Here is a 23,948-nt window from a genome sequence, read left to right as displayed (position 1 = left end):
TTAGTTATAGCCACTCATTGTTAGTCTCTTCTTTCCAAAGGAGAATTTTTCATAGCAATAAGGTGCTGAGTTATTTGATGTCAATGTAATGTCTGCTACCAGGAAGTCATATGTACATAATGAATTTACACAATTTCTTGGCAATTCAGCTGAAAGAAAACGTAATTGCTCCTTGCATCGTCAGTGGCAGCTCAATTTACATGAAGTTACAAAACCTCGTTAGAGCTACGATGGATGGAAATATTCCTTACACCATCCATACCAGTACACAAGAATGTCTTCCTCTGTTTGTACTGACTACTGTAATTAGGGTGGCTATGTAATATACGAGGCTCACTCCAAAAGAAATGCACACTATTTTTGTAAAATTACAGTTTTCATTCTGCATGTGTTTTACAGTGTGTAGATACATCCTTCCCGCTTGTATTCAAACTTAGTTCAACCTGTTCCCGTGAGTGGCGCAGTCACAGCATGTCTTCAAGATGGCTGTTACACTTGACGTTCGTCAGAAGCAACGTGCTGTCATAGAATTCCTGTGCTGTGATAACGAGACAGTGGGAAACATCCACAAGAGGTTGAAAAAGGTGTGTGGAGATGCTGCTGTCGATCGCAGTACAGTTAGTCGGTGGACAAGCACATTACGTGATGAAAGCGGGCACGACATTATTGAGGATTGTCCTCGCAGAGGCAGGCCTCGTACTGCACACACTCCAGGCAATGTGCAGAGAGTTAACAAATTGGTGACTGCTGACAGACGCATCACAGTGAACGAATTGTCACGCTACGTTGGAATAGGGGAAGGAACTGTTTGCAGAATACTGAAAGTATTGGAGTTATAAAAGGTTTGTACCAGCTGGGTTCCCAAGATGTTGACAGTGGCTCACAAAGAAACAAGAAAACCGGTATGCAGCGAACTTTTGGAACAGTACGAGAATGGTGGAGATGAATTTCTTGGAAGAATTGTGACAGGTGATGAAACATGGCTCCATCATTTTTCACCAGGGACGAAGAGGCAATCAGTGGAGTGGCATCATGCAAATTCACCCAAGAAAAAAAATTCAAAACCACACCTTCTGCTGGAGAAGTTATGGCTATGGTGTTTTTCGATTCCGAAGGACTCTTGCTTGTGGACATAATGCCAAGTGGAACCACCATTAATTCTGATGCATATGTGACGACACTGGAGAAACTTCAAGCTCGACTGAGTCGTGTTAGATCACATCGGCAAAAGCAGGATGTTTTGCTGTTGCACGACAATGCACGGCCACATGTCAGTCAAAAAACCATGGAAGCGATCACAAAACTCGGATGGACAACACTGAAACATCTGCCTTACAGTCCTGGCCTGACTCCATGTGACTATCATCTCTTTGGGAAACTGAATGACTCTCTTCGTGGAACCAGGTTTGAAGATGATTACTGCCTTGTGCACGCTGCCAAACAGTGGCTCCAGCAGGTTGGTCCAGAATTTTACCGTGCGGGTACACAGGCGCTGGCTCCGAGATGGCGTAAGGCAGTTGAGAGGGATGGAAATTATGTGGAGAAATGCAAATATTGTTCCTAAAGGATGTATCTACACACTTTAAAACTTTCAAACATGTTGAATAGAAGATGGATTTTTAAAAAAATTGTGTGCATTTCTTTTGGAGTGACGCTCGTATAAACCTCGCCCTCCCGCCACTTCTCTTTGGAATACCGGATTCCGAAGAAGAAAATTAACACATTGTGAGATAAAATATGAGACAGTAGAATGCAGACTTGCCTGCACTAAATGTGAAGCCAAAAGCCTTGTAAAGCAGGAACAGATACGAAGTTTCCCAGTGTGTAAGGGACATCTAGACCCGATAGGAAGTTTCCCGACCTCTTAAGAAAACTTCCAGAATATACGAGAAAAAAAGTACGAACGACACTCTTCTCTTTTGTTATGTGTTCCGAAGTTGCGTTCTCCATCTAATAACCGCAGCAGGATCACTGTTGCAGAGGTGGGTCAGGACTCAAAATTAACATCACAGTCTGATAGTGGAAGAGAGCAACTGTGTGAATCTGACTCCGAGCATTGACCACTTACATCAGCATGCTTGTGTTATTTTGTCATCTCTCGAACGTCTAATATATCTAAAAAGGATAAAAAGGCACCACTTACCATGTGTTCGAATGCGAGGGGTACGAAAAGTTGTGACACACGCGTCACACCGAGCGAAAGCAGCTGCGCAGCGTCTCGAGAGTAGTTGGACAGGTGTTCCAAGAAGACTGAGTACACAGCCGGGACTTCTGCAAAAGAAGACACGTGACATGCTACTGAAGTATCCGGTGGAACAAATTTCTGTTGCAGTGCCACAAGATTTTCTGCCTTCAACAGCTTACAGGCAGCTTGAAAGTAGAATTTACTTTTCGAAACCTCGTCGTTACACACGGTGAGGTTTACTTCAAGGACACCTTTACGGAACAATACTGAACTCATACACTAGTAGTTCTGTGCCTGTGGGATGTGCTGATCGAAATTTGATCCCTATGCAAGAGCATTTTTAGTAGGAATGATAATTAAATCAAGAACCAAAGCTGCCGACAGGCTTTAATATACATCAACAGGGACAGTTGAAAATATGTGCCCCGACCGGAACTCGAACCCGGGATCTCCTGCTTACATGGCAGACGCTCTATCCGTCTGAGCCACCGATGGCACAGAGGATAGTGCGACTGCAGGGGTTTATCCCTTGAACGCTCCCCGTGAGACCCACATTCCGAACTTAATGTCGACACACTACATTCGTAGTGACCCTCTCACGGCAGACAATCGTACCGGGTCCCGTAAGAGTTCGGGCAATACGTGTGCATCCGCACAGAAGAAGAAGGTCATGGCCGGTTAGCCTTAACTACTGGGTGATCAAAAAGTCAGTATAAATTTGAAAACTGAATAAATCACGGAATAATGTAGATAGAGAGGTACAAATTGACACACATGCTTGGAATGACATGGGGTTTTATTAGAACCAAAAAAATACAAAAGTTAGAAAAATTTCAAACAGATGGCGCTTCATCAGAACCGGATAGTGATCCAGAATGGTCAGATATAGAAGATTGCTCTGGTGACGAATATATTGAAGTAACAGAAACCGAAGACGGCCTGACGAAATGCTGTTTTGTACCACCAGATGACGTAAAAATGTTCAAATATGTGTGAATTCCTATGGGACCCAAACAGCAGAAATCATTGGCCCCTAGACATACACAGTACTTAAACTAACTTATGCTAAGAACAACACACGCACCCAACCCGAGGGAGGGGCCGCGCAATAAGTGACATGTAGTCCTAGAACGCCCTAGGCGCCCTAGTACTGCAGTAGATAACGGCTACCTACGCATTATGGCTCGGAGGAACCGTGACAGTAACGCCACCATGTTGAATAATGCTTTTCGTGCAACCACAGGACGTCGTGTTACGACTTAAACTATCCGCAATAGGCTGCATGATGCCCAACTTCACTCCCGACGTCTATGGCGAGGTCGATCTTCGCAACAACGACACAATGCAGCGCGGTTCAGATAGGCCCAACAACATGCCGAATAGACCGCTCAGGAGTGGCATCACTTTCTCTTCACCGATGAGTGTCGCATGTGCCTTCAACCAGACAATCGTCGGAGACGTGTTTGGAGGCAGTCCGGTCAGGCTGAACGCCTTAGACGCACTGTCCAGCGAGTGCAGCAAGGTGGAGGTTCCCTGCTGTTTTGGGGTGGCATTATGTGAGGCCGACGTACGCCGCTGGTGGTCATGGAAGGCGCCGTAACGGCCGTACGACACGTGAATGCCATCCTCCGACCGATAGTGCAACCATATCGGCAGCATATTGACGAGGCATTCGTCTTCATGGGCAATTCGCGCCCCCGTCGTGCACATCTTGTGAATGACATCCTTCAGGATAACGACATCGCTCGACTAGAGTGGCCAGCATTTTCTCCAGACATGAAACCTATCGAATATGCCTGGGATAGATTGAAAAGGTCTGTTTATGTACGACGTGACCCACCAACTACTCTGAGGGACCTAAGCCGAATCGCCGTTGAGGCGTGGGACAGTATGGACCAACAGAGTGCCTCGATGAACTTGTGGATAGTATGCCACGACGAATATAAGAATGCATCAGTGCAAGACGACGTGCTCCTGGGTATTAGAGGTACTGGACCACCACCTCTGCACCGCTGAAGGTCTACATCTACATCTACATCTACATCCATACTCCGCAAGCTACCTGACGGTGTGTGGCAGAGGTTACCTTGAGTACCTCTATCGGTTCTCCCTTCTATTCCAGTTTCGTATTGTTCGTGGAAAGAAGGATTGTCGGTATGCTTCTGTGTGGGCTTTAATCTCTCTGATTTTATCCTCATGGTCTCTTCGCGAGATATACGTAGGAGGGAGCAATATACTGCTTGACTCTTCGGTGAAGGTATGTTCTCGAAACTTTAACAAAAGCCCGTACCGAGCTACTGAGTGTCTCTCCTGCAGAGTCTTCCAATGGAGTTCATCTATCATCTCTGTAACGCTTTCGCGATTACTAAATGATCCTGTAACGAAGCGCGCTGCTCTCCGTTGGATCTTCTGTATCTCTTCTATCAGCCCTATCTGGTACGGATCCCACGCTGCTGAGCAGTATTCAAGCAGTGGGCGAACAAGCGTACTGTAACCTACTTCCTTTGTTTTCGGATTGTATTGCTGTATGGTGGTACAACATGCAATGTGTGGTTTGCATGAGCAATAAAAAGGGCGGAAATGATGTTTATGTTGATCTCTATTCCAATTTTCTGTACAGCTTCCGGAGCTCTCAGAACCGATATGATGAAAAATTTTTTTTCATGTTTGTATACAAATTTAAAGAAACTTTGGGTTCACCTTGAATTTTAACAGAAATGTTTAGCGCTGTTGCTCTCATTTATAGCACTTCACTATCACTGTATTTAAAGCAACACACAGTCGGCGATCTTTCGTCAAAATTTCATCAGCTGTCACAATTTTAATCAGATCTAATCAGAAAGTTAAAAGAACAACATGAAATTGCTCTGGCCAGAATTCTCCCATTTAACATTCTTTTGGAAACAGCAGACAACTGCATTATAAATTTATCTAATAGCATTCATACTCGCGCAATAATGATGCATAACGCCACAATTTCTTCTCATATATATACACTCCTGGAAATTGAAACAAGAACACCGTGAATTCATTGTCCCAGGAAGGGGAAACTTTATTGACACATTCCTGGGGTCAGATACATCACATGATCACACTGACAGAACCACAGGCACATAGACACAGGCAACAGAGCATGCACAATGTCGGCACTAGTACAGTGTATATCCACCTTTCGCAGCAATGCAGGCTGCTATTCTCCCATGGAGACGATCGTAGAGATGCTGGATGTAGTCCTGTGGAACGGCTTGCCATGCCATTTCCACCTGGCGCCTCAGTTGGACCAGCGTTCGTGCTGGACGTGCAGACCGCGTGAGACGACGCTTCATCCAGTCCCAAACATGCTCAATGGGGGACAGATCCGGAGATCTTGCTGGCCAGGGTAGTTGACTTACACCTTCTAGAGCACGTTGGGTGGCACGGGATACATGCGGACGTGCATTGTCCTGTTGGAACAGCAAGTTCCCTTGCCGGTCTAGGAATGGTAGAACGATGGGTTCGATGACGGTTTGGATGTACCGTGCACTATTCAGTGTCCCCTCGACGATCACCAATGGTGTACGGCCAGTGTCGGAGATCGCTCCCCACACCATGATGCCGGGTGTTGGCCCTGTGTGCCTCGGTCGTATGCAGTCCTGATTGTGGCGCTCACCTGCACGGCGCCAAACACGCATACGACCATCATTGGCACCAAGGCAGAAGCGACTCTCATCGCTGAAGACGACACGTCTCCATTCGTCCCTCCATTCACGCCTGTCGCGACACCACTGGAGGCGGGCTGCACGATGTTGGGGCGTGAGCGGAAGACGGCCTAACGGTGTGCGGGACCGTAGCCCAGCTTCATGGAGACGGTTGCGAATGGTCCTCGCCGATACCCCAGGAGCAACAGTGTCCCTAATTTGCTGGGAAGTGGCGGTGCGGTCCCCTACGGCACTGCGTAGGATCCTACGGTCTTGGCGTGCATCCGTGCGTCGCTGCGGTCCGGTCCCAGGTCGACGGGCACGTGCACCTTCCGCCGACCACTGGCGACAACATCGATGTACTGTGGAGACCTCACGCCCCACGTGTTGAGCAATTCGGCGGTACGTCCACCCGGCCTCCCGGATGCCCACTATACGCCCTCGCTCAAAGTCCGTCAACTGCACATACGGTTCACGTCCACGCTGTCGCGGCGTGCTACCAGTGTTAAAGACTGCGATGGAGCTCCGTATGCCACGGCAAACTGGCTGACACTGACGGCGGCGGTGCACAAATGCTGCGCAGCTAGCGCCATTCGACGGCCAACACCGCGGTTCCTGGTGTGTCCGCTGTGCCGTGCGTGTGATCATTGCTTGTACAGCCCTCTCGCAGTGTCCGAAGCAAGTATGGTGGGTCTGACACACCGGTGTCAATGTGTTCTTTTTTCCATTTCCAGGAGTGTATTATATACGTTCTGCCGATCTCTGTGCAGCAAGACTTATGCAGCCAATATATACTCTTTTCTTACCCTATTCTGTCACATACATGTTAAATTCATCAACGCATTACATAAAACAGAAATAAAATGCAGAATTCTTCAAACTACACATGACATTACACTTCTTTACCTATTTATATTTATATACAACCTGTTCTATATATGAGGGTTGAATGAAAAGTAATGCCTCTACCTTCGTTAACTGGGTTTAGATGGGAATAATTTAATAAATCACACGCAAAAATAATCCTTAGAATGTGATCTTTAATTACCAATATTCACTTTTCCACATAATCATCAGCTAATTGGATACATTTCTGCCAACGATGAACAAGTGTTCTGAAGCTGCCACGGAAGAAGTCGACACCCTGCTTCCGCAACCACAGTCTCACGGTTCTCTCAACGTCTTGATTAGGAGCATAATGATGTCCCCGCAGATCGTCTTTCATTATCAGGAACAGATGGAAGTCAGACGGTGCTAAATCTGGACTGTATGAAGGATGCCGTACGGTGGAGAGATTCAGTCTCTGATGTTCGGCTGTGGTGGCACGTGAAGTGTGTGGCTTGGCATTGTCATGTTGTGCAGGAAAACATTTCCCTTTACTTTTCGGACCCTCGTTAGCAGTCGTTTCAGAGTTAGCAGCGCTGTAATGACACGCTCGGAATTTATTGATGTTCTACGATCAAGGATCATGGATGACACCATCTGATTCCCAGAACACTGTGGCCATGATTTTTCCAGCTGAGGGCTGCGTCTTGAATTTCTTTTTCTGGGGCGAGTCTTTGTGTCGATATTACATAGACTGACGTATCGTCTTCGGGTCGTAATGGTGTACCCACGTTTCGTCTCCTGTCACAATTGAATGGAGAAAGGCGTCACCTTCATTCCCTTAACGCGAGAGGAGTCCCTGGCAAATTTCAAGCCTGTGCGCTTTCATTTCAGGAGTCAGCATCCGGGGCACCCATCGTGCACAGATCTTCCGATAGCCAAGCAAAGCAATAATGTGAGCCACACGTTCTTGTGAAATGCCGATTGTGCTTGCAATTTCTCTTTGAGTGATACGACGATCGTCCTGAATCAGTCTGTCAACATTTTACTTGTGAAACTCGGCGGTTGCTGTCACAGGACGGCCAATTCTTTGTTTGTCAAGCAGGTCAGATGGTCCTTCCTCAACATCTTTAAACTTACTCGCCCATCGGCGCACAGTACTCACATCAACACAATCACCACAAACTGGTTAGATTCTCTGATGATTCTCCTTTGGGGTGACACCTCCCGCTGTCAAGAATTCAATGCCTGCTCGTTGCTTAAATCGCATTGACCGACCGTCTGCGCAGGGTTCCATATTTCACACTGTAACAACACAACCGTTCAGTGCTAAAGCTTCCCGCCAACTGGAGCTGTAGAGAAGAAAAAACATGGCTCTGAGCACTATGGGACTTAACATCTCAGGTCATCAGTCCCCTAGAACTTAGAACTAATTAAACCTAGCTAACCTAAGGACATCACACACATCCATACCCGAGGCAGGATTCGAACCTGCAACCGTAGCGGTCTCTCGGCTCCACAATGTAGCGCCTAGAACCGCGAGGCCACTCCGGCCGGCACTACAATGATCATTGAAAATTATCATTTAAATAAAAGCCCATGAAATGCAATCTTATATAAAATTCTACAAGGTTGGCCAAACAATAGTTAAGATGCTCTACAGTACACAGATACCGCCTCTCAAGATCAAAACATATTTCAGGTTTTAGGTCGTTACGCTCCAAGCAATAAATTCGTTAACACACCAAATCCGACAAACATGACAGAGGCAGCTACTAACGTACGGTAGATTGATGGGAAGATTACCGAACAACCCGAACCGCAGGTTGCTCTAACCCGCTCCTACTCCACAAGTGAAAAACGGACCACCCTATTTATAAAAAAAACACCTTCCCGTGGGTGGGCAAACGGAGAAGAATGGTGGGACGACCCCAAAGCAAAACGGCTGGTGACCTCACCAAGAAAACAAGTAGAATTCAACAAGAATAAATCAAAGAGTAAATCAAACAACATATCACCAATCACTTAACTTCTAATAAACTGCGATTTCTCGAGAAGACCTGGCGCAGCACCCCCAAATCGCTCTCCCGAACCGTCCGCTGCCAGTCGCTTCAACGGACGCAGGAAGGCGCGCCGATCTCCCGTCTCACGGCGCCGCAGCTCGCACCGGCCAGACCGATGTCGTGGGTTGACTCCTGTTGCTCTCGTGTCGACCGCGAAGTCACTACCACTCGCTATACGCCGCGGCCCACTGGACTCACGTGGCGACCCCACATGCGCCGACGCTCAAGACGGACAAGTCATCTTGTGTATCAGTGCGCGACCGACCAACCGATCGATCCAACCGCGAATGACCATTGCTTTAGCAAACTCAAGCAGACTGGCGGCCTAACGCGCAGACTCAGATGCAGGCACTAAGCCCAGACCGGGCGACCACTCGCTGACTTGTCTTACTGGCGGAGTGGAAAAACTCTCATTTAGCCGGAAAGGTTGATCCGAACGACAGATATACTAGCACTCCGAACGACAGACACTAGCTGCCCAACAAATGAGGACGAGAGACAGACTGGCAAGCTGGGGACGAGAGACTGACCCAGACTGACTGACTGATTGGCGAGCTTATAGCGCCCCTTAAACGCACGTGAACAGGCAACCTTTTCCCTTTCCCACCAGAGGGAGACACCAAAGCTGCGATTGCCACAGCGGCGCCACCGCCAGAAACGGAGGGCGACTGCTTCACACTACGCTCCGCGGCGCGCTCTTCAAAACAGCAATTTTTACCACGGCTCACAGGCATTACTTTTCAGTCAACCCTCGTGTGTGTGTGCGTGCGTGCGTGTGTGTGTGTGTGTGTGTGTGTGTGTGTGTGTGTGTGTGTTCGTTCGTTACACGTCTCCTGTGTATCAAATCAAACTTGCTACATGACTTGGGTGTGGGGCAACAGTATAGAATGTATTCAAGGGGATATGCATGTAGGTAGGCACAGCTGAGGTTAGAGGGAGGGGGGAGGAGGAGGTGAATAGTGAGAAGGGGGGAAAATGAAATGGACAGAGAGAAGTGGAGGAGAAGATGTACAGGTAGTGATAAGGAAGAGATGGACAAGGAGACAGGAGCAAGAGATGGATAAGGAAAGGGAGAGAGGGGGAAGGAGGAGTTGGACGGAGAGAGGGGAAAGGATTTGGACTTATAGAGGATTGGAAAAAATAAATACGCTAGCAACGTCGAGTTATCTTATAGTAAATAAATAAAACAAATGGCCAAATTCCACGATGATTCGTAACCCACATTAAACTAGCGCGCTGAATCATCTGAGCGTATTCTCATAAAAATGTATGGGATTAACATGTGGAACGTAGCAATCAATATCCACGTAATTTAGTAGCCCCATGTGATCTAGTGAGTGACTCCAGCAGGGGACGGCGTTCCTGGACAAATATGTGGACTCTCCTTCTCGCCGAACGTAGACTTTCATCAGTGTTAGAAGTAGTGTTCTATACTGTACTGCGGTACTGGCGTGCTCTCTCCTGTGGAGAAGACTAACACTGATGACAAATTTCATTTGATGTCAGATCAGAACAACAGACAAAAAATTAATGTTGATTATTAAAGGTCTAGAGACGTCTACAGACATTAAAGTAACCTCTGGCGTACCACAGGGGAGTGTTATGGGACCATTGCTTTTCACAATAAATATAAATGACCTAGTAGGTAGTGTCGGAAGTTCCATGCGGCTTAACGCGGATGATGCTGTAGTATACAGAGAAGTTGCAGCATTAGAAAATTGCAGCGAAATGCAGGAAGATCTGCAGCGGATAGGCACTTGGTGCAGGGAGTGGCAACTGACCCTTATCATAGATAAATGTAATGTATTGCGAATACATAGAAAGAAGAATCCTTTATTGTATGATTATATGACAGCGGAACAAACACTGGTAGCAGTTACTTCTGTATGAGTACGGAACGATTTGAAGTGGAATGATCGTATAAAATTAATTGTTGGTAAGGAGGGTGCCAGGTTGAGATTCATTGGGAGAGCCCTTACAAAATGTAGTCCATCAACAAAGGAGGTGGCTTACAAAATACACGTTCGGCCTATACTTGAGTATTGCTCATCAGTGTGGAATCGGTACCAGGTCGGGTTGACAGAGAATATCGAAAGAAGAGCGGCGCGTTTCGTCACAGGGTTATTTGGTAAGCGTGATAGCGTTACGGAGATGTTTAGCAAACTCAAGTGGCAGACTCTTCAAGAGAGGCGCTCTGCATCGCGGTGTAGCTTGCTGTCCAGGTTTCGAGAGGGTGCGTACCTGGGTGAGGTATCGAATATATTGCTTCCCCCTACTTACACCTCCCGAGGAGATCACGAATGTAAAATTAGAGAGATTCGAGCGCGCACCGAGGCTTTCCGGCAGTCGTTCTTCCCGCGAACCATGCGCGAGTGGAACAGAAAAGGGAGGTAATGACAATGGCACGTAAAGTGCCCTCCGCCACACACTGTTAGGTGGCTTGCGGAGAATAAATGTAGATGTAGAAAGGTACTATATGCGTAGGTGCAAATTAGTTATCAACAGACGTCGGTTATTGCGTCTGCTGCGGCTATTACTTAGTTCCAAGTTTTGTTCACTACGTGCCGGCCGGAGTGGCCGAGCGGTTAAAGGCGCTACAGTCTGGAACCACACGACCGCTACGGTCGCAGGTTCGAATCCTGCCTCGGGCATGGCTGTGTGTGATGTCCTTAGGTTAGTTAGGTTTAAGTAGTTCTAAGTTCTAGGGGACTTATGACCACAGCAGTTGAGTCCCATAGTGCTCAGAGCCATTTGAACCATTTTTTTGTTCACTGCGTAATATCATTAGGACATAGTTTTCACTTCCGACACAACTAAATCATCTACGTGTTCATTCTCACAGAAGAGATTTTCTAGAAGTGGGACATTAATCAATATAAACTCATCGAAAAGTTCCGACAACACGATGTCACTATTAGGCTGATAACCGTACACGACATCTTCGAAAAAAATCGCTGAGAAATTATGCATTCAAAGAACATACAAATAAAATACTCACCACTTGCGTGCAAGTTCTTCTGATACACATTCCATGGATGCACATCGGCACATCCCATCTCGGCTCTTATAGCTTTCGAGATGCGGTAAACAACGTGCAGTAACTGTGAGAGGACAGGACGTCTCAGATGATCTGTTGCCAGCGTTTCCAGGTCCCATTCCACGCCGTCCAACCTTTCAAAATAAAGTATAGTCACCTGATGTAAGAGATGATACACTACTGGCCATTAAAATCGCTACACCACGAAGATGACGTGCTACAGACGCGAAATTTAACCGACAGGAAGAAGATGCTGTGATATGCAAATGATTAGCTTTTCAAAGCATTCACACAAAGTTTGCGCCGGTGGCGACACCTAAAACGTGCTGACATGAGGAAAGTTTCCAACCGATTTCTCATACACAAACAACAGTTGACCGGCGTTGCCTGGTGAAACGTTGTTGTGATGCCTCGTGTAAGGTGGGGACATGCGTACCATCACGTTTTCGACTTTGATAAAAGTCGGATTGTAGCCTATCGCGATTGCGGTTTATCGTATCGCGACATTGCTGCTCGCGTTGGTCGAGATCCAATGACTGTTAGCAGAATATAGAATCGGTGGTTTCAGGAGAGTAATACGGAACGCCGTGCTGGATCCCAACGGCCTCGTATCACTAGCAGTCGAGATGACAGGCATCTTATCCGCATGGCTGTAACGTATCGTGCAGCCACGTCTCGATCCCTGAGTCAACAGAAGGGGACGTTTGCAAGACAACAACCATCTGCACGAACAGTTCGACGACGTTTGCAGCAGCATGGACTATCAGCTCGGAGACCATGGCTGCGGCTACCCTTGACGCTGCATCACAGACAGGAGCGCCTGAGATGGTGTACTCAACGACGAACCTGGGTGCACGATGGCAAAACGTCATTTTTTCGGATGAATCCAGGTTCTGTTTACAGCATCGTGATGGTCGCATCCATGTTTGGCGACATCGCGGTGAACGCACATTGGAAGCGTATATTCGTCATCGCCATACTGGCGTATCACCCGGCGTGATGATATGGGGTGCCATTGGTTACACGTCTCGGTCACCTCTTGTTCGCATTAACGGCACTTTGAACAGTGGACGTTACATTCCAGATATGTTACGACCCTTCATTCGATCACTGCGAAACCCTACATTTCAGCAGGATAATGCAGGACCGCATGTTGCAGGTCCTGTACGGGCCTTTCTGGATACAGAAAATGTTGGACTGCTGCCCTGGCCAGCACATTCTCCAGATCTATCACCAATTGAAAACGTCTGGTCAATGATGGCCGAGCTACTGGCTCGTCACAATACGCCAGTCAGTACTCTTTATGAACTGTGGTATCGTGTTGAAGCTTCATGGGCAGTTGTACGTGTACACGCCATCCAAGCTCTGTTTGACCCAATGCCCAGGCGTATCAAGGCCGTTATTACGGCCAGAGGTGGTTGTTCTGGGTACTGATTTCTCAGGATCTATGTACCCAAATTGCGTGAAAATGTAATCACATGTCAGTTCTAGTATAATATATTTGTCCAATGAATACCCATTTATCATCTGCATTTCTTCTTGGTGTAGCAATTTTAATGGCCAGTAGTGTTTTCTAAATCTAACAATCTGACTAGGTGTCAGGACACAACTTTCAGGAATTTGAATAATAGCATGTTTGGAAATTTATATTATATTTTCTACCAGTTTCAATCGTAACAAATATTTTCACTGTAAGACTACATCAACAAAAGAAACGAACAATGTGCACGCAGGGTAAAACAAATAACTCGTAGAGGTGTTGAAGTTAAATATGTGGAAGTACATTATGTGGATAAGCAATTCAACTTCCAATCCGATAAACCGAAAGCCATAAGAAACGAAGAATGTTTACAAAACCACTTACAGCAGGCCATGATTACGATACCAGCGCAATATTGACTTCACAACACTCAGACTGAAAGATCATTAAGTTAGTAACACAAGGATCGACCTCTCTTCATACGACTGCACCGAGGAGCGTATGTACACATAACAGATGAAGGTTTCTTAAAATCCAAAGATCACGTTTCCGTAATCTGTTCGTGTTAGATATAAAATATATTGTCAGCCATCAATAAAATGCAGACTGTGGAGGTCAATCTCTGAAAGCACATCATAGTTACGTTGCGTTTATGTCGTTGACAGTATAAAGACACATCGTAGCAATAATACAATGTGCAGTGAAAAATGTGTTCCAAAGTTCGCCTGTTGTATATACTGTGTGGGTACAAAGCAGACGGATACATCCATCTATAGTCCAGAATAGTATAGAATTATGTGAGGAACTTGTTACGAAGTCGCGTTTAATTTACTAATATAGGACAGTATAAATAATGGACGTCTATTGAAACGAGTACCTCATAGAGCTTATCTTTAAACGCAGAATCTAGATGCTTTGCATTGGAAAGGTCTGTTATTAGTACTTAATTTGCGTTACATACATCGATAAAATATTGTCACAGTAATGAAACGTAGACTGTGACGTTCGTCAGGAGTAACTTGTATCAGCCATCTTGCTGAATATAATATACGAGGGTAATCCCAAAAGCAAGGTCTCCTATTTTTTATAAGTACATAGACCTGGTTAGTTCTACAATGGTTTACATCAGTTTACAGCTTGAACATTTTGCTATTTTTCGACATATTCACCATTTCTGCCGATGCGTTTTTGGAGACGCTGTGGCAGTTTTCGTATGCCCATGTCATTCCAGCTCGCCGCCGTGCTGTTCAGAAAGTTATGAACCTCTTCTTTCACCTCGTCGTCGCACCTGAGTCGCTGGGACCACAATTAACGCTGACAGGTACTGTGAGACTCTGAAAAACTCAAACGGGCAATTCAGAACCGGAGAAGAGGAATGTTGAGCAACAGCGTACACATTCTATATGACAACGCTTGACCACACATCGCTCAGCAAACCGTTGCTCTCCAGCAACAGTTTCAGTCGAACATAGTCACCCACACACCCTATAGTCCTGACTTGGCACCCAGTTCCCTAGGTTAAAAGAACATTTGGCCGGAAAGCCATTCAGGTCCGACGACGAGGTGAAAGAAGACGTTCATAACTTTCTGAACAGCATGGCGGTGAGCTGGTATGATATGAGCATACAAAAACGGCCACGGCGTCTACAAAAATGCATCGACATAAATGGTGATTATGTCGAAAAATAGCTAAATGTTCAAGCTGTAAACTGATGCAAATAAACAGGCCTATGTACTTATAAAAACATAGGAGACCATACTTTTGGGATTACCCTCGTAATATAATTTCACATATATATGTGTAAACCGAGATAAATTTATAAAAATTACTACTTTTTAATATGTCTCTCTTGAAGAGCGCGAAATATACGTACTGTGCTCAATCTAGACCTCTACCTTCACATAACCTACACCTTGGGCTACAAACAGTCTCGACCTCACGAATGTCATGAGCGAGGACACGAGTGATGTCTCACTTAGAACTCAAAAATCACACTCTTGCGTGGCAGCCGGCTGGCCTGCACCCTGGTAAGAGATACACGTGTCAACACCCTATGTTGCTGACGTCACGCCGAGCAGCAGTAGGCGGTCTGGTCTCTGGGCCAACGCCCTGGCAGCAGCCTGGCGACGCCCTAGCTCCCAGTCCAGAGGGGAGGCTGCTGGACTGCGAATGAATCTGCCTCAAAATTCACAGCTATTTGTACGGCTTCAGGACACATTTGTTGTATTATTACCCAGCCCTCAGTCAAGTAGCTATTACACGTGTCATTTTAAGTGCAAACTTTCTTTTGTAAAGCTGGAGGAACCGATGGTCGTCTCCCAGTTTCAGAGCAATTCTAAAAATCAATGGTTAGATCCAGTGCGATGTGCACAGTGTAATATACTTGGGCACTCTGCCCCTTGTGCCAAGTCTGTGGCTGTTGTTCGTTTGACGTGTCATCAGTTTGGCCATATGGCAGGACAATGCAGGGAGTCAAGGTGGTTCATGATTAGACATAAGAAATAACGGTGGCAGTTTGAATAACTAACGAGTGCTCTTGTTATAGTTGGGTTGTTATTGTCGAGTTCATAACTGTGAGTACGGATGATGCAATGGCGAAATCAGAGAAACTGGTGAGAAAGCTATGTAATCAGTGGTTGATAAGATAGCACGTTTAAGAGCAGAGAATACATTTGTGAATAATAAGCTAGTTGAGAAGGGTGAGGATTGGTACCGTTGAAATCGGCGGGCTGGATGTAGCTGTGGCAAATCTTGTTACTCCCTTTCTTAGTAGTTCGTAGGAGGAGGTGCTTCCATTACTGAAGGATCTCTTGTAATCGGCTAACATAGCGGTTGCTCAGACAAACCGTTTTTGCAGATAGCAAGATTGCGTTTGTCAGTAAAAGTGAAGTCATTTGTGTTTCACAAAGGCACTGGACTTTTTTTTTTTTTTTTTTTTTTTTGTTATGGGTTTAGGGCGCACAACTGCTACGGTCATAAGCGCCCATTCCCGATTGTTAAATCAGCAGCAATGGGAGCGAAACTCAAAAAGGAGGGAAACTAGAAACAGAAGGAAATCTTAGAAAACTAATGTTGAAGGAGGGAGGGGGGAGGTTCTTTTCCCCAAAAAAGATCTTCGAATGACCGATGTCATCTCACTCTCACTGACACGGATAAACACAAGGACGCGATCGGCTGAACGCGTGTCATCTGCTAAAACGGAAGATATATCAGGCAACAGCTGTAAAGGGGCACGTAGCGGATTAAAATAGGGGCACTGAAGTAAAAGGTGTCTCACCGTCCACAGTTGAGAGCAGTGGGGACAAAGCAGGGGAGGATCGCCACCTAAAAGATGTCCTTGGCTAAAAAGACAGTGCCCTTTCCGGAGCCTAGTTAAAAGCGCGGGAGGAAGAGGGCCAAGCACAGGGAAGAGGTTTTACGACCCATAAATTATTGTCGGGAAGTGTAGACCAATTCGTGTTCCATGAAAGAGCAACACGTCGACATAAAACGTTCTGCAGATCGGCAAAGGGAACCATGCGAACTGCGGGCCGAGGAAGAGAGACCACAGCCTTTGCCGTTACATCGGCTGCCTCGTTTCCGCGAATATCAACATGCCCTGGGATCCAGAGGAATGCCACAGAGACGTCCCTCAAGTGGAGCAAGTGGAGACAGTCCTGAATCCCGTGGACCATAGGGCGGACGGGATGAAGAGTTTGGAGGTTGAGGAGAGAGCTGAGCGAATCCGAGCATGTAATATACTGTAGCCGCTTTTGGCGACTGATGTATTGGACAGCCTGGAGAACAGCGTAAAGCTCCGCAGTAAAAACCGAACACCGGTCGGGAAGCCGAAATCTATTAGGTGTATCACCAACAATATAGGCACTCCCAACAACAGATGTGATTTTTGACCCGTCACTGTAAGCAAATGTGGCATCCTCCATTTGTACGCGTGGAGCAGGAAATGCCCGACGATAAACTAGGGGGGATGGGGGGTGTACTATCCTTGGGAAGCTGACACAGGCCACGGAGCAGGCAGGTCCGGGGACGAAGCTAAGGCGGCGCCGTACCCCCATTTGTCAAGGAAGTTTTAGGGAAGTGGAAGGAAAGAGAACGAAGCAGTTGACGGAAGCAGACTCCCGGTAGTAGTAGAGAGGAAGATTGGCCTAAACACCCTAAATCCAAGGAGGCGTCGAAAAAAAGGGAATGGGTCGGATGAGCAGGCGTGGAAGACAGATGACTAGCGTAACGACTCAGTGGGACAGCTCGCTGATTGGACAGCGGAGGTTCATCAGTCACAGCGTATCGGCTCTCCACGGGGCTGGTGTAAAAAGCTCCAGATGCTAAACGCAGTCCACGGTGGTGGACAGAGACGCCGAAGAATAGATGGCCGTGCAGAGGAGTAAACTATGCTTCCATAGTCCAGTTTCAAGTGCACTAAGGCGCGATATAGGCGCAGGAAGACCACTCTGTCCGCTCCCCAGGAGGAACCACTCAGAGCACAGAGCGTGTTGAGGGATCGCAGACAGCGGGCCGAAAGATATGAAACGTGGGAGGACCAGCACAGTTTTCTGTCAAACATAATGCCCAAGAATTTGGCGACGTCCGCGAACGGAAGGTCAACAGGGCCTAGACGTATGGAAGGCGGAGGAAACTCCGTACGACGCCAAAAATTTACACAGACGGTCTTACAGGGAGAAAAGTGGAAGCCGGTTTCGATGCTCCATGAGTGGAGGCGATCGAGACATCCTTGAAGACGTCGTTCAAGAAGGCTGGTCCGTTGAGAGCTGTAGTAGATCGCAAAATCGTCGACAAAGAGGGAGCCCGAGACATCGGGAAGGAGACAATCCATAGTTGGATTTGTGGCGATGGCAAACAGTACAACACTTAGCACGGAGCCCTGGGGCACCCTATCTTCTTGGGAGAAAGTACGGGAGAGAGTAGTGTTAACCCGCACCATAAATGTGCGCTCTGTCATAAATTCACGGATGAAAAGGGATAGCTGACCTCTAAAGCCCCAAGAGAACAGTGTGCGGAGGATGCCAGTCCTCCAACAGGTATGGTATGCCCTCTCCAGATCAAAAATACAGCTACCGTTTGGCGTTTCCTGAAAAAAATGTTCATGTAGAGAGAGCAACAAGATGGTCAACTGCGGAACGATGCTTTCGGAAACTGCATTGGGCAGGTGTTAAAAAGTTTCGTAACCCCAGCCTCCAGCCTAAACGTGAATTCACCATACGCTCCAAAACCTTATATACACTACTCGTGAGAGAGATGGGGCGATGTTTGTCCATTCCAGGTTTCGGAACAGGAATGATGATAGCTTCCCTCCACCTTCGTACTGTCGGTCCAAATTCCTTTATAAAGGCGAAGGAGATAACGCAGACTACGGTATGATAAATGTAGCAACATTTGGACGTGGATGCCATCCTGTCCTGGGGCGGAAGAGCGAGAGGAAGAGAGTGCTTGGTGGAGTTGCCACATAGAGATAACAATATTATAGCTTTCGCTATTTTGAGAGGGGAAAGCAAGAGGTCGCAATTCCGCTGCTCGTTTCTTCGGGAGAAAGCCGGGCGGGTAATTTGAAGAGCTCGAAATCTCAGCAAAGTGTTGACCCAATGACTTAGAAATTGAAACTAGGTCCACTAAGGTATCATGCGCGACAGTTAGTACAGAGGTCGGGGAGAAACTAGAAGTGCCGGATAACCGTCGAATGCGGCCCCAAACTACAGATGAGGGAGTGAAGGTGTTAAAGGAGTTGGTAAAGAAGTCCCAGCTTGCCTTCTTGCTATCGCATATGATGCGACGGCATCGCGCAAGTAACTGCTTATAACGGATACAGGTGGCCAACATAGGATGGTGGTGGAAAACGCGAAAAGCACACCTCCGCTCGCATATTGCGTCACGGCACGCCTCGTTCCACCAAGGAACTAGGGGGGGGGGGGGGGGGGGGGGTTGTCGGGGCAAAGGTGAGGTACGAGGTATTGAACGTTCCGCGGCTGTAAGAATAACTTCCATAACATGATTAACCTGATCGTCGATGCTAGGAAATTGACGATCATCAAATGTTGCTAGAGAGGAAAAAAGTGTCCAATCGGCATGGGAAAACTTCCAGCGTCTTGGGCGCATAGATAGCAGTTGTGGCTGTAATTGAAGGACATATGGAAAATGGTGACTCGAGTGTGTATCAGCAAGAGCGAATCATACAAAGCGCCGAGCTCGCCGAAAAGTACCGACCGAAAGCTCCAAATGAGAATAGGTTGACGTGGAGGCAGGCAAAAATGTAGGTTCCCCAGTGTTGAGGCAAACAAGATCCGCTTGGTGGAAGAGGTCAATCAATAGGGAGCCTCGCGGATAAGGACGTGGAGATCCCCAAAGCAGGTGGTAGGCATTGAAGTCCCCAACCAGCAAATAGGGGGACGGGAGCTGACCAAGGAGATGAAGGAGATTGGCTCTTGCCATTGGTGTGGACAACGGAACGTGTATGGTACAAAGAGAGAAGGTGTAACCAGAAAGGGAAAGACGTACAGCGAAGGTTTGTAAGGAACTGTTTCAGGAGATTGGGTGATAATGGACAGTATCATGGAGAAGAATTTTAAGTCCCACGTGTGCCGGAGTGCCATCAGCAGAGGGGAGATCAAACTGGACCGATTGGAAATGAGGGAAGACAAAGCGATCATGGGTATGTAGGTTTGTTTCCTGAAGATAGAAGACGACCCGGGAATATGATCGTAGGAGGATTGGTTGTTTGGGGGCAGCTCCTGCCACCAGTAATCGGCTGGTTGAGCGGCAGCCAGCAGTGCGTATCGACGACACGGAAGACGGCCGTGGGCGGCTACCGCTGGGTGGCCCTGAAGGGAGACACGCTGTGGCGGAGAAGGAGAGGAACTTTGTTTCTGTTTGTACTGTTCACGGGTCTTCAGCTGGGTGCAGTCGTTTTCAAACCACGATATTTTGACAGTGTTCCTTGCCGCCATCTTCAGGTGATACCAGCAGAATGAGCGTCTCTGCTGAATCTCCTCCCCTTTATACTGTGATCGCTCCCGACCCTTAACCCCGCATCATGCCACATTCGGCGCTGCGTGGAGTGGTGGAGCGAAGGGGTGGGCTGCTGGCTGCTGGATGCGAACTGTGGACCATCAGATGTCCTGTGGCATTCGTCAGGCGCGGAAGTCGCTTTCGGTTGGCGCTGTGCTTTTAGTTGGCTGAGTGCTGGGTCCCAGGCTTTGCTGAGGTTGAACCTGGCGTCTCTGTTGATCAGCCCATCAGCTACACGTATCTCAATCGTCTTCTTCAGAACACAGTCCCAAAAAGACGAGGCCTGCTGTAAATCTTCCGTTTGCCGTAAAACTTCCGTTTTCGGCAAGCCTCGTCTTTTTGGGCCTGTGTTCTGAAGGAGGCGGTTGAAATACGTGTAGCTGATGGGCTGATGAACAGAGACGCCGGGTTCAAGCTCAGCAAAGCCTGGGACCCAGCACTCAGCCAACTAAAAGCACAGCGCCGGCTCAAAGCGACTTCCACGCCAGACGAAGGCCACAGGATATCTGATGGTCCACAGTTTGCATCCAGCAGCCGGCAGCCCACCCCTCCCCACCACCACTCCACACAGTGCCGCGTGCGGCATGACGCGGGGGAAGGAGTGGGGAGCGATCAGAGTATAAAGGGGAGGAGATTCAGCGTAGACGCTCAGTCTGCAGGTATCGCCTGAAGATGACGGCAAGGAAGGCTGTCGAAATATCGTGGTTTGAAAACGACTGCACCCAGCTGGAGACCCGAGAACAGTACAAACAGTTAATTCGCCAGAAAAGCCTAAGATCGCACAACTATGTTTCTTGTGAGCCTCCTTGGAAACAGGACGTTGAGAAGAGGGAGGAATTGATGGCTGTGAGGTCAGGGTGCGTAAAAAATCTTCGCGAGTAGGCTCTTTTTTGGAAGTCCGGGCGTCCGATTTTAGGGCCTGTGATTTAGCAGGAGCCAATGAAGGGTGAGCCTTAGAGTGAGAAGGTGATAGTGGGGAGGTTGAAAGGGCGATCTTTGGGCTGGCCGATCTGACGACCGTGGCGCTAAAGGTGTGATCGCCAGTCTGCATGGCTACCTCCTTAGTAGGCTGAGGATATGCAAGGACAGTGGTATATTTACCTGCTGGGAGCACAGTGGGCTTTCTACTGGTGAATAACTTACGAGCAGCAAATATAGACACCTTTTCCTTCACTCGGATTTCCTGAATAATTTGTTCATCTTTGAAAATAGATCAGTCTCCAAAGGAGGCAGTGTGGTCGCCCATACAGTTGATGCAATGAGGGGATGGAACTGGACAATCACCCTCATGGGCATCCCTGCCACATGTAACGCATTTGGCCGGATTGGAACACAACTGGCTAGTACGATTAAACCGCTGACACCGATAGCAACGCGTAGGGTTGGGGATATAAGGGCGAACTGAAATTATCTCATATCCTGCTTTAATGTTCGATGGAAGTTTATCAAATATCAAGAAGAGAGGAAGGGGCGGTAACAAGTCCTTGTCAACCATTTTCATGACTCGATGTACAGTCGTTACACCCTGGTCTCACACATGTAATTTTGAATGTCCTCGTTGGATAGTCCGTCGAGTGAGTATGTATAAACCACCCCTCATGATGAATTTAAAGTACGGTCTGCTTCCACCCAGACAGGGAAGGTGTGTAGCAGTGTAGTTCGCAGCAATTTTAGTGCCTGTAGGGCACTGACTGTTTCTAACAACAAGGTGCCATTTCGTAATCGGGAACAAGCCTTTACAGGACCTGCACTTGTGTCGACACCTTTCTGAATAATGAAAGGGTTGACTGAGGAGAAGTCTTGACCTTCGTCAGACCGAGAAACAACTATAAACTTTGGCACTGATGGAAGAATTGTCCATGACTGAAACTCATCTAGCTTTCTATTGCGGGCAGAAGTTGTAGAGGAAACCAGTGCGAAAGTATCCCCAATGATTACCGGCATCTCCGATGGCGCGCTCCTTCCTCATGGGGGGCCCTCTCTGAGGGCAGTACCTCCTTAGGTGATTGTCCACACCTCCCGAGAAACTGACAGAGGGACCAATCGGCACGTTCGGAAGGTACCAGCTCGGGTAACCACCCCTCCCTGGCCTTCCCAGGGCGGGGAATTACGCGTTACCCTGTCACCAGCTACGTGTTGGAATGCGGGGGATAGCCCCTAGACACCCACAGGGAGGAAAGAAAGAGTAAGGGAGGAACAAATAATGGGAAAGAAGGGAGGTATGAAACGCGGCAGCGGTGAAGAGGGTAAAGGGAAAAGGCAAAGAAACGAGAAGGACAAAGGGAGGACAGAGACTTTCCAGCATAGAGAGTAAAGAAGAGAAACTACGTCTTACACTCACAAGCGTCCGCTTCCGGACTTACACACAAAACATACTCCCAAAAAGAGTGTGAAGGGGAAGGGAAGGGGTGGGGGGAGTGTGGGGAAAGGATCGGGGAGAGGGAGGGATGTGGAAACGGAAGGTATGAAGACCAGAAAAGAAAGAGAGCTGCACCAGCTCGGGGTCACCAAGCACGTATCCACAAAAGAGTTGTGGACCCCCTGGCGGGGCATGGCACTGGACAAGCTGAAAACATTTGAGGAGCTCAGACATGGTTCAGTGCACAGATATAATAAGCAGACGAGTGTGAAGCTTTTATGTGAACAGTCAAGTGTAATTAATTATACCATTAAGGATTTTGTAGACAGGATTCTAAACCTTAATGTGCACACATATGAACTAATGCAGAAGAGTGAGACAAACAATGTATTGTTACAGGAAGTCGAGCACAGGGCTCTTCTGATGGGTCTGTGTCTAGAAGGGTGCATTATCGGGCACCTAGGGCTGTGCATGCAGCAGCTAGGCTAGCAATGGAAATTGAGGAGACTGATGTTGCAACAGAAATAACATATCGACGAAACTCGTTTGCAGCGAACATAAAGTGCTTTAATTGTGGGATTATGGGGCATGTGCAGAGGCGGTGCTGTCAACCACGGAATAATAGAGGTGGAATGAACTACTAGCAATTTTATGAGAACAACAGTATGGGTGATATGAACCAGCAGCAATATTGTGGGATATGCAGAGGTGGAAAGTGCTAAAATGGGTGTAGTAGGTGGCAACTATGTTTCTGTTGGCCTTGAGAGATTAAGTGGGTAAAACGCAATGGGATCCAACACGTTATAATATGCCTGTGGTAGGGGATGTATGGCCAATTGTTCCAATAATGGTAAATTTTCAGTTGGAAGCAATCAATTTTAGACAAAATGTAGATGTGGTGTCTCATTTAAGCGAGGGCTACAGCATGATCCCTGTTTTAGACTTTAATTACAGCGTGATTCTGATGCAGAATATTCGATAATGTGCTGTGCAACTTACTGGGAAGATATTCTAGCTAAGTTAAGCTACTGTTAATGTTGATCTGTCACGAGGAGAATCTGTTGTCGAAGGCAAACCATATAAAACGTGCACAAAGACAGTAAGGTGTAATTTTCATGAAGTAGTGCAACTAGGCACCAAGAAATTGTTTTACGTGAGCAGCAGTACCGGAAAACCAACCATTCCTAGGGAAATTCATACTGCAATGAGCGCTACAGTGGGACTACCTGTCAAAATATGGTGAATGGTAGTGATGTATGTGATTTCCTTGCGAGGATACTTTTGGGAGTATGTTTACTGGGAAA

General features: G+C 47.3%; 1 protein-coding gene across 2 annotated transcripts in view; it reads right to left on the bottom strand.

The window, feature by feature from the left end:
* Nucleotides 1–23,948, bottom strand: part of LOC126262993 (uncharacterized) — a 128,935-nt gene that overhangs the window by 66,083 nt on the left and 38,904 nt on the right. For both annotated transcript variants that reach the window (XM_049959946.1, XM_049959947.1), the window contains exons 3-4: nucleotides 11,749–11,921; nucleotides 2,144–2,271 (exon numbers count right to left, since the gene is read on the bottom strand). In XM_049959946.1, the coding sequence (XP_049815903.1) occupies nucleotides 2,144–2,271; nucleotides 11,749–11,921 (301 nt within the window). The remainder of the gene's footprint in view (nucleotides 1–2,143; nucleotides 2,272–11,748; nucleotides 11,922–23,948) is intronic.

This window comes from Schistocerca nitens, chromosome 6 (assembly GCF_023898315.1).
Source record: "Schistocerca nitens isolate TAMUIC-IGC-003100 chromosome 6, iqSchNite1.1, whole genome shotgun sequence".
Lineage (NCBI taxonomy): Eukaryota > Metazoa > Arthropoda > Insecta > Orthoptera > Acrididae > Schistocerca > Schistocerca nitens.
This window is presented reverse-complemented; position numbering and strand designations above follow the sequence as displayed.